Source organism: Pelodiscus sinensis, chromosome 1, assembly GCF_052426305.1.
Source record: "Pelodiscus sinensis isolate ZL-2025 chromosome 1, ASM5242630v1, whole genome shotgun sequence".
Classification (NCBI taxonomy): Eukaryota; Metazoa; Chordata; order Testudines; family Trionychidae; genus Pelodiscus; species Pelodiscus sinensis.
Window position 1 is genome coordinate 72,307,912 of NC_143052.1, and position 21,060 is coordinate 72,328,971.

Here is a 21,060-nt window from a genome sequence, read left to right on the forward strand (position 1 = left end):
TGAGTAAAAGCTTTTATTGTGTAAAGGAAGTGAATAATTAATATATTATCTGAGAAAAAGGTCATTTCTCCATGGTTTTTACTAATGTTTGTGCATGGATGTTTTAATTTTTATTTCTTCCTTCTATGTCATCCTTATCTATGTTGTGTCTCATGACTGTTCTGGATTGTCAATTGCGGTAGGTTTATTTTGCTACTTGGACTCGCCTAATATAAAGCTCTGATATATTTAGTTCTCCTGACAGCTGTGGCTCCTCAGCTAAGATTTATACATAGCTTTGACACATCAAAAGGCTGAACTAAATTGATTTTTTTTGCGGGATAAAAGATTGTCATTTTCTCCATACTTAAAATATATTAAGTCAAACTGTACTAGAAAGCTCAAGTTTAAAATTGGTATGCAAAAAAAAGAAGTGTATTGCTGTTGTTTCTTTTTAGTATGATTTTCACTGTATCAAATCTAGACCAAAACAGAAACATGTTTTAAAATTTCATAAACAATGGTTTCTTTCCACTGGTGCTAAAATAATCAGTATCTCATGCAGTTACTTTACTCTCATTATTTTGTAGTATAAATACACTGAGTGCACTTCAAGATGTCAACCAAATTTTGCTGCTCCCCAGACTGATTTCAGTGGGGTAATTTTGGAATTAACACTGGTGAACCTGGGTACATATTGAGTCCAATATTGTTTTTAAAGATATCCCTTTCACAATGTTCTGTGCTGCCGTTTATCAGTCTCTCCCAATAGCCCTATGTCTCCCATAATTTTCTCCTCCAATTTTTTTTCGTCTGTAGAAAAACATCCAACTCTAGAGACACTATAATAGCTGCTGATTTAATGGGTCTGAATTTAATGCATTGGTACAGCAAATTTCTTGCTTAAACTCAGCCTTTGGGAAAGGAATAGACTTAATCACTTCTGTGATGAACACTGGCACTGAAAAATTATCAAAAATTCAGCCCTGTTTCTTAGAGAATAATTGCCACAATGGTCTGCACTTTTTATTAGGTCGCAAAGCATTTGTGGAGAAGGAAATTTAATATCTCAGCCATTTCTAATTGCATCAGACTGAAACACGGTTATTTCAGAGAGATTTTTATTTTGATGGTAACTTGTATATTAGCTAAAGCAGGAGACTGAAAGTTAGTCTATGTGAATTCCATCTCCGGCCCTGCCATAGACTCACTGTGTGACCGTGAGTAAGTCATTTAAGAGCATAAGAATGGTCATTCAGGGGTAGTCCAATGGTTCTAGCCCAATATCCTGACTTTCAACAGTGATCAGTGTCAGATTCTTCAGAGGGAAAGAACAGTACAAGTAATTATCAAGTGTTCCCTCCACTGTTGTCCCATTCCAGCTTCTGGCAGTCAGAGATTTAATGACATCTGGGTTGAATCCCTGACCATTTAGCTAACAGCCATTGATGGACCTCAATGAATCTACCTAATTTTCTAACCTGTTTTATTTTAGCCTTCACACCATTCATTGGCAAAGAATTCCAGAGGCTGATTGTGCATTGTGTGAAATACTTCCTTATATATGTTTTTAAACCTACTGCAAATTAATTTAATTAGGTGACCATTAATTCTTTTGTTATGTGAAGGGGTAAATAACACTTCCCTGTTCAATTTCTCCACACCATTTATAATTTTATACACCTTTATTGTCTCTCCCCTTAGTCATCTCTTTTCAAAGCTGAATAGTCCCAGTCTTTTTAATTCCTCTTTGTATGGAAGCTGTTCCATAATCTTGATCATATTTCTTTCCCTTTTCTGTAACTTTTCCAATGTTGATATATCTTTATAAAACTAGAGTGACCAGAATTGGATGCAATAATCAAGGTGTGGGTGTGTACCAGGAACTTATATAGTGACAGTCTGATACTTTCTATATTATTATCTATCCCTTTCCTAATCGTTCCTTGCATTCTTGTATGCTTTTTTAACTGTTGCTGCACATTGAGCAGATATTTTCAGAGAACTATCCACAGTGACTCCAACATCACTTTTTAAAATGGTAACAACTAATTTATCACCCATCATTTTGTATGTCTAGTTAGGATTATTTTCCAATATGCAGTGTTTTAAATTTCATCTGACATTTTGTCACCCAATTTGTTTGATACCTTTGTAATTTTTGCAGTCAGCTTTGGACTTGTCTTGATTCATTTACTATTTTCTGCTAACTTTGCCATGTCACTGTTTAACCCCTTTTCCAGGTAATTTATTAATATTTTGAACTGCACAGTCCCAGTACAGATCCTTGAGAGGTGTCACTATTTACCTGTTTCCAATGTGAAAACTGATAATTTATTCTTGCCCTTTCCCCTTCCCCTCCCCCCTCCACCCTCCGCTATATTTTAACCAGTACTAATTTATGAGTCCTTTCCTCTTATCCTATGACTGAATACTATCCTTACGGATCTTTGGTGTGGAGCTTTGTCAAAGAATTCTCAAAGTCCAAGAATATATCAGCTGGATCACTCTTACTCACATTCTTGATTTTTGTTGATACCTTATCAAATAATTCTGAGAAATTGGTGAGAAGATTATTTCCCTTTATTGACTTGTATTGACTCTTTTCCGGCATATTACTCTTTGTCTGGTAATTCTGTTCTTTACTGTAATTTCAATCAATTTTCCTTGCACTGAAGTTAGGCTTTCTGGCCTGTAATCAATAGCATCACATCTGGAACCTTTTTAAAAAAAAATCAGAGTTACATTAGCCTTTCTCCAGTCATCTGATACAGAGGCTGATTTAAGTGAAAATGATTTACTTTTAGTGGTTTGCAATTTCATACTTGAAATCCTTCAGAATTCTTGAGTGAATACCATCTAGTGCTGAAGGCTGATTACTCTTTAATTTATTAATTTCTTCCAAAACATCTTCTAATGACACCTCAACCTGAGGCAGTTCCTTGGGTTTGTTAACTAGAATGAATTGGCCAGGTATAGGAATCTTCTTAACATCCTCTGCAAAGAATGCAGGCCTTCGCAAAGATCAATGCAGTCTGGTTCCATATTAGTTTAGAAGGAGCCCATCCTTCTTGTATAGGCTCCAGATGTTCCCCAGTTCTTAATAAACCTCTAATAAATCCCTCTTCTGACCACCATCTTCCTATCCATGCCTCGAGATCTTGCTCTTTTGACTATTTAACTGGTCCCATGAATGAATTGGAATAATTTTCTCTTTTACAATAAACACAAAACCTAAGAAAATGAACACCAAAACCTTCATGAATGCAGTATTAAAACCACACACTTAAAATCACAAAAATCAAGAACTAAAAAAATTAATATCAAGATCCTCTTTAAACACACACATAGCAAATGCGTTCTCTGATGATTCCACTCTGCAGCTCAGAGTATAGTCCTATCGCTATCTGAAGCAACCGTGCTAAAGGGGAAGACAGTTCATTGCATCAGCATCCTGGGACATCAGATATCATAAGGGTGGCTATGCTTATGTTAATTGCACTGTAAAATGTACGCAGTACAAATTGGATATAGTAACCTGTTTGGTTTATGGTGGATATTGGCTGCAGATAAAAGGGTTGCTTGTGGGGCGCTAACAAAGCCATATCTCCCACATTTAGTATGTCTTCCATCTTCCCCTCCAAGTTCAGATTGCACTGAAGGGAGCAAAATGGCCACAAACAATACCCAAGCGAGCCCGTGAGACCTAAAGAAACACTTCAAAAGCCTTGTCTCACCTCACAACACTCCTCAAAACCAAAATATTTTGAGTAACTGGCTGTCCATTTAAAACCTGGATAACAAGTGAGAAAGGGATGTCAAAAAGCCCCATGCTGGAGACAGCAGGCTGTTGCTCATGCTATGCATAGGTATGACCCACTGCTGAGGCAGGACAACAGTCCTGCAGCAGTGGTGGGTAACCAAAGGCTGGCTCAGCCACTGGAAACTGAGAACAAAATGGGTTTTTAATGAATTCATGGAGAGAAAGCAGATGCTGGAAGAATGAGACTCGCCTCTCTTTCTGAGGGATTCTGATAAGAGGATGTAGGTATAATAGCAAGGAGACCGGTCTGGTTTTTTCGGTCGTGATGGGAAATCAGCCAGGTGCTTTTAAAGGTCCTCCTGTCCCTGTGGGATAAAAGATCAGGAGGGTCACGGCTATGCTGTTCTTGAATGTGTGTGGAGCTGATAAGATTAATACTAACATTGTGGCGATTTCAGCAGTTCCTCGTTGTTTTATTTGGATATTCAGCATACCCTTAGCAGTTAGAAAAAACAGCCCTGACTTGATTGCACTTGAATTTGGCTTAAAATAAAAGACAGAGATGAAGCTTGGCTATCACATTTGGGGGAAGGAAGAGAACTGTCCTTATGATAAACTGCTTTGCTGGACACCTCACAGAATTTTTTCTTTGTAACACGATTTTTTTTTTTCCTGCCTGTGCACTCAACAAGCTTCGCACAATTCTGAGGCCATGGCACTATGCAGGCATTAAAAATAACCCTACTTTTCACCCTGGGAACGAAAAAGAATAGTTGATGGGATAATCTTGGGTGGAATTCAGACTGCACTGAACATTGCTTGCCAGATAGACTTACAGACTGTACTGTATGTGATTCTGTTTTGTTTTTACTATTGGGTGCTGTTGCTTTTGAGTCCTTAAACATGAATTTATGGTCTATTTAGTGAGAGGAAACAATCCTGGGATGCTGATAATCAAGATTTCCCTGTGACCCTGGAAGAGATTAGTTTGCTTTCAAATTTAGCTAGGTCATAGTGAAACTAGTGAGGAGTGCAATGCCGTAAGATAACTGAGACCGGAAGCATAATGAGCTGGAGGATTCTTCATGAATCCTTACATGGAGATCCCTCACACTTGATATCTCACCCTTTCTATGGAGGAGGTGGTTGAATACAGCCTCTACTGCTGCATTTTTCCGTTTGTGGCTCTCATGGCTCAGCTTTGTGTTGATAAGTTTCAGGAAGTTGAGGGGGAAGAGGACCTGCTAGGCTCAGTCTATTGCAGACCTTCAGGGTTGCCAGGTGAAATTCTGAGAGTGAGTAAATAGAGCCTGGAGCTGTTTTATTTTTTCCCCAGGGTGCCCTCGCCCTTTGTGGATGCTGAGAAGTTACAGGTTAATCCAGCCAATGAGAGCTTGGCCCTAGTGGAAGGCTATGTTCTGAGGGAGGGAGGAAAGGAAAGACAGGAGAACCAGCAGAAGAACAGCTTTCTCTGCAGAATGGCTCTTGTCTGTACATGAGAAGGGTTGGTGTGGGAGCATGGCCTCCACGCTAGAAAATTCAAGAAACATTCTTCATTGAACCCTACAGAATTCTGACCCTTCCCAAGTTTTTCTGGCTCTCAGGGAGCCAAGAAAAGATGAGGCTACTGAAAATGAGGAAAAATCTTTGTTCATAGCAATACATAAGGATAAAGAGGTGGACAAATCCAGGGTCCTTCATTGTGCTTTGGAAATAAGGAGAGAGAAAAAGCAAGTTGTCGATCACTTTCTAACCTGGATTGCTTTAATATAGTTTTGTAGATGGCATTTAAACAGCAGAAGATCATTTAGAAGAATGGACTAAAAACATGGTAGAGAGAGAGAAATCAGAGTGTTAATTGATGTCTGGACCACGGGCTAGAACTAGTTACAATGGCCATTCAAATATGGATCAAATAATACATTTGCCATCAGCCCTTATAATCATCAGAGCCCTGTAAAAGGTGCAAAGTACATAGTGTGATGGAATTACATTGTAGCTGGAACCTTAACTTCTGAATTTCTTGCCTTTTTGTGATATTAGTTTGCAACCTTTATGTTGCATTAAAACAGGATTTTTTTTGCATTGCTCTGTATGTTTACATATATGTATACAAACACACATATCTAAAACATACATACATACATACATACATATATATATATATATATATATATATATATATATATATATATATATATATATATATGATAATAAAAATGATGATTGTGTTGTTTTTTGTGTGTATTACTCAGAAATGGTGAAATCTCATGAGAGAATTACAAAGTCATTACAAATTAGTGAAAATACAATCACACCATAATGTATTCCTTTTATGCTGGATATTTCATTTAAATTATTTTTAAAAATATCTAGTGGCCTTTAAGAATTTCTGAGAGACATTTTTTACATCTGTCTCCCTATAAACTAGTGCTACCCAAGTACCATGAAATGTATAGGCTTGAAGAGAAAGATAAATTATAATTGTAAACTATTTTAATAGTTCTAAAGCAATCTATATCACAAAATATTGGAACTAAAAACTAAAACACTACGATCAGTTTAAAAAAAAAACACTGACGGACACAATAAACTTATTTTAAATATTCCTAAAGAATCTCAATCTAAAATGAAAATCCCTAGATGGTGCTTCAACTACTTTGACACAATCCTGTTCTTTGTCCTCTTTTGAAACAGAGTAGAAGTATCAGAGGCGAAACTTCTGTGCCAACTTCTTTTTGACCCAGATTCTATTTAAGAACCAACCTTTGATTCAAAAGCAAAATCCTTCCTTAAAGATCAAAATTATTGTATACAGCTTGCAATGGTAACATCCAGTCCCTCCTCTTCAGCTGACCTTGGTAAAATCAGCGCATTTGATCTTATTCTCAAAGTTTCATAAGTCTCCTGTATTTCTGGTCCAAGGTCAGAAAGAATGATCTGGACACTTGATACAGTGTCCAGGAAAGGTAATATATTACAGGAAAGGTAATATAGTGCCTTTCCTTTTTTCTTCTTCCAGTTATTACCTACCATATTCCTCCAGCAATGCATGTGGAAAGGATTCTAATAATTCACTTGTGGTCTGTGTGCACTTAGCACTGTGTAGAAGTCCTCTACTATAATTTCCTGTGTTTCCTATTTTATATGTTTGTTTTAAGATTTGTTTGTGCCTTTGGCACTGTGTAGGATATTTTTTCTTCCCCGGTGAGAATAAATTACTTGCCTATAACTCTTGTTCTTTGCAGATAGTATCCTAGTTTATAGAAACCACTTCTCAACAACCACTCTGTAAATGAATCAGTGGGTGACTAACATCATTAAAAATATAGTTGGAGATGTTTTCTCTTCACTCCCAGAAAGGCAAGGGCCATAACATGTGGCCTACCTTTCTCCCCAAGAAATGGCAGCACAAATACCCGTGCTCTCAAGAGAAGCAGGGACAACAACACTCCCTCTCCTCCCAAGATACATGAGGATGGACAGTGCTCACCCAAACAGCCAGGGTTTATCTGCCTGGACCTGTTTGAGTCTTCTCCTGCCACACAGACTTCTGCGGGCATGATGTGGCAAGCATCATCTGATCAGTGGGTCAGGATGTTAACACACACCTTAGATGTATGGGACAGTTCACCTTGCTTAGAGCTATTATTCCTGGCTTTCTGCCGACTCAGTCATCTGTCTCTGTCAATTATGCATGGTCGCACCTTCAGATTTTTCTTCATAACTAAGGGGCATAGAAATTTATGTTTATTTTTTAAATGAGGGTGGAGATTTGGATGTAATTGTCCTTGCTTGAATGCTATCCTTTGTTGTCAGGCACATCATTTTTGCAGCACCGTCTTTGCCACCATTTGAAAAATTGTCATTCGGCCATAGCAAAAGGAGAGACCAGCAGCTCAGGGATTAGGAAATGTAAAAGTCATATTATATATCCATTTAATACAGCCAAAATAAAATATTTCACAAGAAAAATATTCCTCCATCTCTCTCTTTCAGGTTTACTGACTTTCCTTCATAGGACATTTTGATCCATTTTAAACCTTTTCCCCCATTAAGATATATAATAATGTATATTTTGAATAAGAGCTCTCATAAATTGGCACCCATTATTCATGGTAGAATAAGTATCTGTAATATCTGGACCAGAGCCACAGCTTGCATAAATGGACATTAATCCATTGATTTCAGTGAAAATAGGCTGATTGACATAAGCTGAGGTCCTAGCCTATTCACGTCAGATTGCAAGTTAATTATAGTACTGTACAATTCTGAATCTGACTATTAGTTGGCAATTGTTTCTTGACAAATTAATGCTTTTGCTTGCAGTGTTCCTATCTGAATCACCGGTGCTCACCTCCTAGTCCATTTACAATGGATTAAGGAGTTTGATGGTTTTTGCTGAGAACTCAAGTTGTAATGCATGAGTTTTTCTGAGCACTGGTGTGATGACACAGAGATGCGGTGAATCACAGTCCCAGGGCAGGGGACAGGGTGGAGATTGAGTTAGGATGCTAAGAAGAACAGGCTTTTATTAAAGCTGTCTCATACTGCTCCTTTCACCTCTGCTCTCCCCATCAATGACTCCCTACTCAAACCACTTTGGTTTAGTTCTTGTCTGCCCCTTGTCTGATTCGGTGTCCCTCCCAAACTATCTGTCTCTGACTAGCTTCTCCCCACCCAATCTCAGCAGTGCATGGAGACAAGGTACTCCACTATAAGGAAGGGCCGGGTAGCATAGCAGTGGAGCCCCTTCCCTTCTAGCATGATGGACTAAATTTAAGTGACAGCGCATAAACTTTTGTTCCCAATCCTGGGCTCTGCTCCATGAGATTTCATGAAGTCAGCATGAAAATGTGAACCAGGGTTCAAGGCCTGAGTGTCACAACTCAGGATACGTCTACACTATACCGCTTTTAGCAAAAGAGCTGTGTCAACACTCGCTAAAAGTCAGGCGGCATAAACAGTCCTCATTTTTGCCACCAAAAATCTTCCATCCTCATGAGCAGTGTTGAACAAAGCACTGTTTACACTCATACTTGCCTTGGCAAAGCTTTTTTCATTTGGGGTCGGGGGTTTAAGTACTCCTGAAGGACAAAAGCTTTGTCACTCAATTATCAGTGTAGACAAAGCCTCAGATGTGACACTGGTAGTCTGGCTTTTGCAGCCAATATTTCTTTAGCAACTAGTACCAATTGTAGGTATAGCCTTTACCTTCTTTGTGCCTGGACCTCAAGTATATACATCTACCTGGAATTTTGTTTCCTAACAAATGATGTCTATTAGTTCTAACCATCTAATCATGACTGGAAAAACAAAAACAAACAAGTGGCTCTCTCACGGTCTTGTACTCTATGCATTTTGTTAACAATGAGTAATTTGAGCTCTTTTGAATATAATCAAAGCTTTGTACTTTATGCCACTTTCTTGATAAAATTGATATATATATAACAATATGTATTCATATAATCTACTGAAGCAAACATGCCAACTTTCTCTAGGTAAAAGAACACTCTCGGATTTTTAGGAAAATATTTAGCATTTTACCCTCCAGAAATCTTAGTCCAATAGTTCATGGGGGGAGGGGAGGGTGTTTCTATTTTTTTCTTCCTATATTTTCTTTCAATGAGTCCCTCTTTTTTACAGTTCAGATGCAGGCAGATATTCAATATGTTCATTAAAGAGATTATTAATAAAAAAAAAACAAAGATTGTTGAAACAAGGTCTTACTAGTTCACTTTCTGAGCTAAAGCAGTTAGGGCTTTCAATAAAGAGGGGCATTGAGATATAAGGGCCCAATCTTCTTCACATGGAAATAAAAAAAACTAAACTCCCATTTGTTTCAACAGAAGTAAGATCAGTATATGGTATCTTTATGCCTCTTACTGACTTTGGGTAAGTTACTGAAATTGTAGGAGTTTTTGGAGCTCTCCCTGAAAGGTACATACAAGAGTATACAACTGAGATGAATTAAGTATTCTCATGTCAATTCCTGATAAGTATATAGTGTTTTGCTCTTTACCCTGGCTTTCTGGATATTATTTTCATGCTTATGAGATAATATTAGTCATTTTATTGCCATTGGCCCCATCACTTAGTTCTCCCTCAGACAAATGTTTACTGGAGGGGCACTTTTAATATGCTTTAATAATAGTATGAATTCTTTAGCAAAAGAATACTTCTGCTTTCTGGTACAGTTTAGAATGATGGTTACAAATTGTATTTTTCTTCTGTGTAGAATCTGGTGCTGTTTTATATAATAGACAAAATTATATTTCTCTCTAAATTTACTAAAATCAGTGCCCGCATAAATCAGTTTGGATCAGCCTAGCTTGGTATAAAAAATGAATAAAAGGACGATGGGACTATTGTGGTGGCCTTTTTTATGAACATGCATTTGCTAGTGGCATGGTGATACCTTTTGCTTCCATATTCATCCTAAATAAAAACATCATGTCAAATGTAGGAAGAACTCAACCACAACACTGTCTTTTCCCCAGAAGTAAGCCTACCGAAACACATGGCTCTGCTGCAAATAATTCACAGCATGCACAGCTAGATTTGACATTGCTGAGATCTTTTTAAGATGAATGAATGTGACTTTGCTTATTTGATAGCATGTTTGTCTACACTTGCCTCTTTAAGAAGCAATGTGATTAGAGCAGACTTATTAAAATATCAAGTTGACTTTTTTTTTCTGTTTTCAGACTTAGTAACAGTGTTTGCTGGCTATGTCCCAAGAAGCTTTCTTCCTACTTCCATTGCTTCCCTGCTGCTTGCTGATTTTTTAAAAAAGTTTTCTTGTGCAACCTGAATACTATAAATATATGTAAATAGCATATATGGATTTGTGCCATCATGCTTGCTTTTAATGGCTTTGTAATAGATTTGAGGACAGAGTATCTATTTTAGCTTAGGGCTAAGGAGCTACTCAGATTTATTATGTTTCTTTTCTTGTTTGCAGGCCCTTAAGGATGATGATGCTGAGACTGGGCTGACTGATGGGGAAGATAAAGAAGAACCCAAAGAAGAGGAAAAACTAGGGAAAATCCAATACTCTTTGGATTATGACTTCCAGAACAACCAGGTGTGGAACAGACAACCTGTGATACATTGCTGAGCGGGTGAAAGGAGACTGCAAAAATACAGACATGAAGAATAGATACTTTGAAAGCATTCTGGCTTGTACTGAAGAAAATTAGAAAGCAAGCCTGAAGCTTTATGAAACAATTCCTTCTCCATTTGTGTTTAATACATTTTAAGGGTACACTGCACTTCTAATCAAACTTTCTGCCAAAGCTTTTTATAATGATGGTTATTATTATTTATTGACTCTTTGTATACAGTATCACCTGGAAGGTCCAACCCAGATTGGGCCCCATTGTGCAAGGCAGTCTAAATAGACAGGACAAACAAAATGTGGGTGGGAAAATGGAAGCACAGGAAGGCGCAGCAGCGCATGCATAATCTCACAGCAGGTTAATTGTACAGTGAGGAATCATCTCCTGACTTCCAATTAAATGGTGTATACTCCCCAGATCATGTCAACTAACTTCTAACTGCCGCTGCTTCTGCTTTTCAATTCTAAAGCCTTTCAATTGCCTGTGGATGAAGGAAGTTTTTCCTCAACTCCCCAAGCAAACACTTTAGTCAGAATTCTCGGTGCCATAGTTCACTACCTGGACAGTCTTCATCCCTTGAGATCTGTAGGAAACTTTAGAATCTTCAGAAGGCAAAATAACTAATGGAGGGAAGAAAAGCTGGAAATCTTTTGTGATAAATAAGTCTGAATTCCCATAGAAGATGAAAATAAACGATCTTTGTGAATTTTATTAAAGGAAATACCACGTTGATTTTGAGAACTAAATTTTCCAAAACCAAAATAGAATGTGATAAAAACTATGTATTTATTTTCCCCACACCACATCTTTGATCGTGCACTGTATTTAATTAAGGTATGAAATTGTATTTGTGGTGGATTCCTATTTTACTCTGCTGCCCCAAGATTAAAATTCCCTGCTGAGCTCTTCGGATTAGATGTTCATGCTGTGATGGTGCAGCACAGCTGCATGGAGCTGGAAACTAGAACCCCGATTACCATATGGTGTATTCGGCTGGGTTAAAAATGGGGACAAACTGACCAAAATACTCTCAAGCATAATGTTTCTGTTATAGAATGAGACTTTTAAAATAGAAGTGAATTCCTTTTCCACTGAAAGTCATACATTCATTTTTCTCTCTTTGATGTAAAAGATTTGAAGTAGATCCTGAATCCATCCATATATTTATGAACTCTTAAGCATGTAGAATTGCAATGAGAGAGAGAAAGGGAAAAAGTACTGAGTAGGGGTAAAAGAGGAAATGCTTCACTCTGAGAATTTAAAACAGGCAAAAATAGATTCCACTTTTAAGAATATGTGAGAATAGATAATTGCTTGAGCTCCAGTTTCTAAAGTTTAAATAACTGGTCCGTGTGAACAAAGAGTATTTTTAGGTACAAGCACTGAGTTAGAAGAATCTGCCTATATTTCCAAGTTTTGCTCAACATTTTCCATGTAATCTTACATAAGTCATTTAGGCCCAGCGTTTTAAGGGATTTAGGCATTGCTGCATGCAGTTTTGCAATGCCTTACTAATTAAGAACCTAAATCCCATTTTCAAAAACTTTGAAAGTTGATGGGACTTAGGCTTCTGTGTTCCTAAATCTCTTTTGAAAGTGAGATTTATGCTCCTAAATCATTAGGCATTGGAATGTAGTGTAAAAGTGGCTAAATATTCTAAAATTGATGCCATAAAGACTCTTTGTTTAATTCCCTGCCTTTAAAATGAGCTTAATAATACTGCCTTGTCTATGCTATCCATTAAGAATGTAAGAGTTTCAGTGCAGCGACTGTCTTTTACTACCTGTATGTCAGTGCCTAGCAGAGTGTCTGATCTCGATTGGTTCCCTGGGGATTGCTGTAATACAAGTAATAATAATCTTGGGCTTTAGAGCGGGACAGCCATCCTTCTGTGGCTGGGAAAAATTGATACTGTGGATAAAATTATCTAACATGCCTAGGACCCAGATTTTTAAAGATGTTTAGGCATTGCTGTGCTCAGTGTAGTAACACCTAATTGATTGAGAAATCTGTCACATTTTGAAAAGGGATTTAGGCACCAAAGTGCTTAAATCCCTTTGAAAATTAGACCTACATCAATGAGCACAGCAATGCCTAAATACTGTAAAAAAATCTGAGCCACAATGCCTTCAGTATCTCAATCCTACTTTCGTAAGTGACTTAAGATACTTAGAACCTAATCCTCATTGACTTGCAGTCACTTATATGTCTTTAAAATATTTATTGTTTAGCATGTAAGACTCATGTTTGTATAGTGAAATAAACATGAAATATGGAGAATGCAAGATCCACTTGTTTCTATGAACATTCTACCCCACACCAAAGACCTGCCTTTAGCCTTGATTCTTTTTTTAGACAGTTTGGAGGTAGTTTGAGAATACAAATTTCACAGTCAAAATTGCACATTCATGATTGTTAAACAATGTATTTCCTAATCACAATGTCCTACACAGAAAATTAATGCACAAGGAGCTGTAGCAAGCGGGAAGTTACTTGATTGTAGTCTTTTTGGAAAAAATGAATTTCATATTTAGCTGTAATCAGCTGCCCTTATAAAACCTCTTTTCTGCTTAAAAACACACTTGCTAGAGACTCTTCCTTCCAAAATTGGTTTTGTGCACTCTGTATCTTTGCTTTATTTGCCTTTTGTGCAGTGGTTTTTGAAATGGTGATAGTTGTTTTTGCTTGTTTGTTTTTCTTTTAAAGCACAACAATGAGCAAAAAAAAAGAAGAGAAACAAAAGTAGAAATGACAGAAAAATCTCCATTTTGACTCCATATTTCTTTTCATAAATGCCTCTTCAATATTCCATTTTTTTCTCTCTCTTTCTCGCCTTTCAGCTTTTGGTAGGGATTATTCAGGCAGCTGAACTGCCTGCTTTAGATATGGGTGGAACATCTGATCCCTATGTGAAAGTTTTTCTGCTGCCTGATAAGAAGAAGAAATATGAAACAAAAGTCCACAGGAAGACCCTCAACCCTGTCTTCAATGAGCAATTTACGTTCAAGGTATTCCTTTGATAATTACTTGGAACTTTGGTTTTTTTTGTTCATTATAGCTACTTAAAACTCATCTCACGCTCAGTTACAGAACTGCACATCTCTTAGTTGCTGACCTGAGGCACAGCATATATTTCTGTGGCAGAAACCTTTGAGATTCAGTCTTATGATGAAAAATTAAGTCACATTGGACCACATCCTTTGAGGGTGTAATTAGACTTAGCTTAATTGTAGTGAGTGAAGTTCTGCCCACTAGTCTAACTTGGGATCTGGCCTCTACTTTATACTTGGAGACTACTATAGTAAAGTAACAAAACAGGATGACACTTTGACAAAGGTATGTGTAAATTTCACTATTCATGAAATGTGTTTATACTAATCCTTTTTTCCCTTCCAAAATAAATTAAAACATTAGCAAGGCATATGGATAATGGGAACAAGTAAGAGTTCAGTCTTGCTAGGTTTTCGTGTATCTTGATGCTACTTTGAATAAGCAGAGAAATCATGACCCCATCTTACAGGACAAGTACTAAATAAATGTAGTTAAGGGTTTGATTGTAAAATGTCAGCAGCACTATTAATAGTGACTTAGAGAAATTCTAGCCATACTGAAAGTCCAGTTAAATATAATAATGAAGTATTAGGGAATATATTTCAAAGGGATTTTCTTAATGCATGTCTTACTTCTATCACTTTAGGCTCTTCCATGTATATGTTCAGTCTTCTAATGACAGCTCCAGTTTGAGACCAGGAACAATAAAAGACTCAGGCTATGCAATCACTCAACAAGAAAGATATCCCTAGAGGTCACAACCACTACTGCATACATAAGTCTGTTTTTCCCCTTGAAGATGTTCGTAAAAATAATCCTTTTTAAGGATCTTTCTTTATTGAGCTTTCCTATGAGAGTATTTAAAAAAAAACAGAGCTATAAATTACAGATCCCAGGGTAGCATAAGCAAGAAACACCAAACAAATCTGTCATCTAACAGGAAGACACAGTGAATAAATCAAAACACTCACTCCATAGACAGATAATGTCCACTTATTTTAAGTCAAAGCTTAAATGGTCACATTTTGTTACACAGCAGAAAGTATATGCTGAAATCCTTTGCCTAACAAGCTGTGACTGAGGTGTTTAGGTGCACCACAACACAGTACTGAGAAGGGGCTGGATCCTGCAGTCTTTATCCAAGCAAAACTGATGGTGGTTTTGCCTGAATAAGGACTGTAGGCACAAGATCTGTGGTATAGTTGCTTTGCTGTCTGCAACATCAGTAGTTTGTCTGCATGGCTGCATACAGGCATTGCTTTGCGGTACTTCAAGACAAGATGATTTTATCTTGATTTCACTGCTTTGAAGGATAAAAGCAGCTGTTCTTTGGGATACCCACTGTTTAAAACATTCTAAATTCTAAATTAACACATTTATTATCATAAATATTATGATGCAAAAAAATTAACCTATGCAGCTACAACTTGCTCAGAATGCATGGAAAGGGGATTCCAGCTGAACTGGATTTATTCCTTTAGCATCTAATGGTAAAGTGCTGTGGAAATTAAAGGGTTGCCTCTGAGGGAAACCCCAGAAAGGATTTCTTGGTAGTGTCAGGTGGCAAAACTTCCCAGAAAAAGAGAAATGTGCAATCTCTGTGTTTTCTGGGCTGCTGACTTGTGTCTTAGTCAGTGGAAGTTTTGCCACTGATTTCACTTGGGACACAATTTCTTCCTTTGTATTGAACATGGAGCAGGGCTGACAGTATAGCATGGAACATCTGAAAATAATATTGTTGACAATATGCTAGGCTTGTCAAATGCCACCATTTTCTTGAACACAACAGAAAGAAAGTCAGAACACCAAAAATGAGGTTTAACTAGGTTTCAGTTTTATAAGGCTACGTCTAGACTGCAAGCCTCTTTCAAAAGTATCCTTCGAAAAAGAGCATCTAGCCTACAACCAATACTTTTGAAAAAGCAAGCTGCTTTTTCAAAATAGAGCACCCAGGCAGTCTGGATATGCCTGACTTTTTTCGAAAGAGCACTTTCAAAAAAGGCATTCTTCCTTGTAAAACAAGGTTTTCCACGGTCGAAAAAACTGCCACGTTCTTTTGATTTACTTTTGAAAGAACGTGACAGCAGTTTAGATGCAGGAGAATTTTTTTTGAAAAAAGGCCACTTTTTTCGAAAAAACCCTGTAGTCTAGACACACCTTTAATGGGTAACACACCTGGAAGCTAACAATCACAAGTACCTGCTGCAGTCTGTAGCCACTTGGTGGAGGACTTTTCTCTCACACACTCCATTTACCTGGTCCTAGCAACATTGTTGTCCTCTTGCACAAGGACTAAGGTAGGCGAGAGGGAGTCTCCCTACTGCACCAGACATTAAAAGCCCCAAGTCTGTTCACTGTCTTCTTTTGGGGATGCCTTCTTCTAAACCATTTCCAATTCTGTTTATCAGAGAACTAGATCTCCTATTAAATGAGTACCTGCAGTGGGCAGGTACCAAGTTACAACATCTTGAATTTTACAACCTAACTACCCATCAAGTCCCTGGGCTATGGAAAGAAAGGTTAAAACCTTTCTCTGCAACAGCCAATCTGAAAATGAGGGGGAAAACCAGCTTCCAAAAGGTGACTAATGCAAAGCTCGGAGCAAGTCTGCATTAAGGAATTTTATTTTAATATTACCATAAAGACTAATGTTTCTTAGTGTATGTCTAAACCTGCTACCCCATTTAAAAGGTGCTTCTTACAAAACTAATTTACAATATTAAACATATATTTTACTGTTGTGTATGCATACAATGTTAATGCACAGGCTGTTCCCACTGAAGTTATCATAGATTTTAACGGAGGCAGGATCAGGTCCTTAACTTGAAACAATCTGTATAACTGTTCTAAATACTGTACAATAAAAGGTTAAATATCATAGGCTAAGTCAATATTTTAAAAATCAAGTGAAAGCCAAATAGTCACACAATATTTGAAGACCAAGAACTTAAACAAACTAGAACATTTGAATGTTCATATGGCCAAATATTGCAGTATGGTATGGCTTCCCTTTTTTATACAGACAATTACTAGAGAAATGTGTACTGAAGCGTATGGCAATCATTTATACTAGCAAAATGTAGAGAATTTATTAAAATTGACCAAGCCTTCAGTGCACATTCAAACAATTTTTAATTAGGCTTTTCTAGTCACCTACTCAAGTGTAGCTTACCTGAACTGCATCGCTTACCCTGAATATTAAAAATGCGTCTAATAAACATCTAACCCAGAGCATCTGTCCCATACCCATTAGAACAGCTGGAGAATTAGTCAGGACTTGGCCTACTGCCTACTGCCTCGGCAATTTCTAACCAAACACTGTGTCTTGGAAGGAACCTTAGTATCTATTGCATGAAAGGTATAATGTTGAAAAATTATACCTGGCTAAGTCATAAATAGTTGACCTATAAGAAGACAGTCTAGTCTCTTATTACCTAGTGTCAGAGGCAGTAAGTCAATACTGTAGTTTCTCATCAGTCTCTGGGCTACTCTTTTCTGAGTGTTGACAGTATGATTTATTGGCAAAAACCATATAGTATTAAAAGCTCACATAACTTTGGGGCAAATAATTGGCATCCAGTTTCAGTTTCACCACACACAAAATAAAATTTGAGGACAGAGGGCAAAAACTGGGGAGTGATAAGTGAGCTGCCACATTGTTCTACTGAGTGCTGTATACTGGTCTTGGGAAACAGTGCATCAGGTGACAACAAAAATATATACCTCGCAATTTTCCCCCAGTTCAATTTACACAAGATGACAGCTGATAAACCAAAGAAATTGATTTGCATTTCAGTGAACCCATCTTTATTGTCTTAGATAGAGAGTTTGTCATTTTTTCTTCTTTATAGGTGCCGTACTCTGAGCTGGGTGGGAAAACCTTAGTGATGGCAGTATATGACTTTGATCGTTTCTCCAAGCATGATATCATTGGGGAATATAAGGTGGCCATGAACACAGTGGACTTTGGCCATGTGACTGAGGAGTGGCGGGATTTGCAAAGTGCTGAGAAGGAAGAGGTAAGAAAATCTATTGTTGGTTTTATTTGATTTTATTTGCCACATTTTCATTCGCTGGAATAACAGTCAAACTAATAAATGGGAACCGACTTGTAGCAAGAAACATTTCTCAAATTAGCCTGATAAACTTTTCCACAGCATGAGGCAACAAAACCATCTTGTAAATGTGTATTATCATAAGAAGATTTTCATGGTGCATTATACTTTGTATTATACCTACTTCCAGTCATTTCTGATGCTTTAAGCACTATGTTGTGGGATAGACTTAAAAAGTCTGACCTTTCCTCTTGAGTGGGGGCAGTTTGCACACACAACTTTTTCACATTAGTTTTTACTTGAATAGTGAGAGTGGTATTCCTCTGCAATTAAGATGTTTAATAACTAAATTCTGCATTCTACAGTGTTATCGTACCAACATATCTACATTTTGCTTATCATGTGAACATTTTTTCTTAAATTTTACATTATGTTCTATTTTGATTGTCAAGTAATAAATAGCTTTCTGTCTGTAATATGCAGAATGTACAGCATGTTTCAGTTTTCTGGCGAGGCTAGAATGAATCTGAGTCTGACTTCCTTATTGTTTAGTTTAGCTAATAAATTGTTCTAGTGTCCAACCTAGTTTTCTATGCATAAAATCCTTCCTCAATTCATGTGAAGAAAAACTGAATAGTAGTTGTGAAACATATACTGGTTTAAATTTTCTTCCTTCCCTCTTTATATCTTCATCACCTGAAACTTCTCAGAGCTTCCGCGATGCATTTCACAGTCTGCCATTTCTGTGTTAGCTTTTGACGACTGCATCTGCCAACAATTTTCTGTTTTTCTGGTATATTCTCATTTGAAAGTCACTGCTGCATTTAGATTTTTTTCAGTGGCATCTTCTTGGTCATCACAACTTTTGTGGGTTTTTCTTACTAAAAAGGATGTGATATCAGTAGACATCTATTGTGGCATGTTTCTATCCTACTCTTAAAGCAAAAGTAGAAGTATGCAAATCGTATTACCTCTAACAGGGTCTGATCCTGGTAACTCTTCCATGAAGTTTGTACTCAGGACAGTCAGAAAATGTTAAACCGTGGTGTATTTGATCCCTCCAATATTCATTGTCATGAATTCCAAAGAATTGGATTTTTACTTCACTTTCTTGTGATTTCTATTTTGTCACAATAAAAACTATTGTGAGACACTCTTGTTGTCTCACACCACCGCATCTCAAAAAGCAGAAAATGCAGCCAAATAATGTACAAAAAGTATTTGAACTGTTGCCTCTTCAACAAAAATTTAACCTTTTAAACAAACTATTACTCTCATGTGCAGACAGCCAGTAAAATACTGCAGGTTAGTGCTGAATTTAGCTTGTAATATGACAGATAACAGTCTGTTGAACATGTACTTTTCATGTTCGCAGTGATATTTGACTTAGTCCCTTTGTTCTTTGGTAAAGTTCACACACTGCTAATACAAAATGATGTTAAGGTTGCTTCAGACAGATATTCTACAGGGCATGTTTCCTCTATCAGTCAAAGACTTGTACAATAGACTTCTAACTTGACTGGAGGCTGACTTTTTATTAAAGGCAAAGCTAATTAATTAAAAACATACTGTGTTCCTTGGGAGAGGTTAATAGATATTATCATCCATGTAAAGTACATTGCGGACCTCATTTTCAAAAGGGCAAAAGGCTAGGGCTGCATGTAATGCACTTTTTTTGTGCATAGAGTGACCACAATTGCACTGAAATATGTGGTATTTATATATGCACATGGAAGTTAGACATCTAACTGGCCATTTGCACATATAGTTACTGTGAGCATTGTGCTAACTTAGAGATCCCTTCACTGGTTCCCATCAGGTCACATTTAAGTTTTTTGCCTCCCCCACAGCTTCTGTGGATGGCAGGAGCATTCTGTCTCCCTCAAGCCCCTCTGGCAATTGGGAACCTTCTGTCTCCTCCAGGCCTCCCCTGGCCAGGAGGGACCTTCTGTCTCCCTCCACCCCAACTGCCAGAGGGGACTTCTGTGTCCCCCTGACTGCCAGGGGTCTTCTCCACTCCAGCAGTGCAGCCAAAGGCTGGGAGGGAGGAATTTGGGGCAGATGGGCTACTTACCAGGTCTGGTAGCTGGCAAGATGGTGAAGCTCCTGCCAGCTGGCTCCCCTCTTGGTGGTGCAGCTAGCCCCACTGGTCTCTCTTTAACATAGCTCTCTCCTGTGGGCTTACTGTCCTTAGTGACCGCTCTCAATATCATGTCCCTGTTCTCTGTGCCCCTCTCTTTCCATGTTATGGAAAACAGTCCCATTCCCAGCACTTCCCATTTTCTTGTCACAACCAATCCCTGACTTTGCTTTTAAGTTAAGCTTTTAAGTTAAGCCTCTTGCAACATTGTCCTTCCCTTATCCTCCTCTCTTCCATTGTGGTTTGATTCTGCACAGTGCTGAAGACACTTGAAAGGTTTTTAAGGCCCAGCTTGACAAGGCCCTGCCCGGGATGCTTTGAGCAAGGGTTTGAACTAGGTGACCTCCTGAGGTCTCCGCCAACCTTAATTTTCTATGATTCTAAGATACTGACAGAGTATCTTCATTCCCATCAGTGGGCTGAGAGTGCCTACTTTGTTGCAGAATCAAGCCCTTAATGGAAAGTTATTTGTCAACATGCAATTTCCTAAGCCATCCCACCAAAGAGCATGCCCAGTTTGGTAGGTGAAGCCCCATGTTCAGCATCGCCAGAGCCAGGAAGAGGACAGCACAGGGTATGAGAGGGAAGCCCTGCCTGCACATAGACATGCTCATCAGCAATGGCAAGAGCCAATGGGCTAGAGCAAGGAATGAGACCCAGCCACACAGGACAGGAACCACTGGGTGGCTCAACACCCCCCACCTCCAGAATGTGTTCCTTGGATGTCTATGCCGTTAGGATAAACAACCCCAATAATGTACCTTTCCCCCATCCTCCCTGTATTTGTCTCACTCTTTGTTCATCATATTCACTCACCAAAGGCAGTTTCAAACTTAATTGTAAGGTCTTTGGTTCTACCATACATTTGTATGCCACCAAGCATGACATTGAACTGATCCTGATTGGTGTTTCTGGATGCTATCGCAATATGAAAAACAAATAAAGATAACA

The 21,060-nt window shown here is 37.9% G+C and overlaps 1 protein-coding gene across 2 annotated transcripts in view; it reads left to right on the top strand.

Moving 5' to 3' along the window:
* Positions 1–21,060, top strand: part of SYT1 (synaptotagmin 1) — a 523,899-nt gene that overhangs the window by 387,280 nt on the left and 115,559 nt on the right. Inside the window, exons 6-8 of one of the 2 annotated variants that reach the window (XM_075932323.2) lie at positions 10,716–10,829; positions 13,704–13,871; positions 17,766–17,933. In XM_075932323.2, coding sequence (XP_075788438.1) covers positions 10,716–10,829; positions 13,704–13,871; positions 17,766–17,933 — 450 coding nt within the window. Of the gene's footprint in view, positions 1–10,706; positions 10,830–13,703; positions 13,872–17,765; positions 17,934–21,060 lie in introns of both variants that reach the window. The other variant, XM_075932321.2, reaches the window with a different exon arrangement.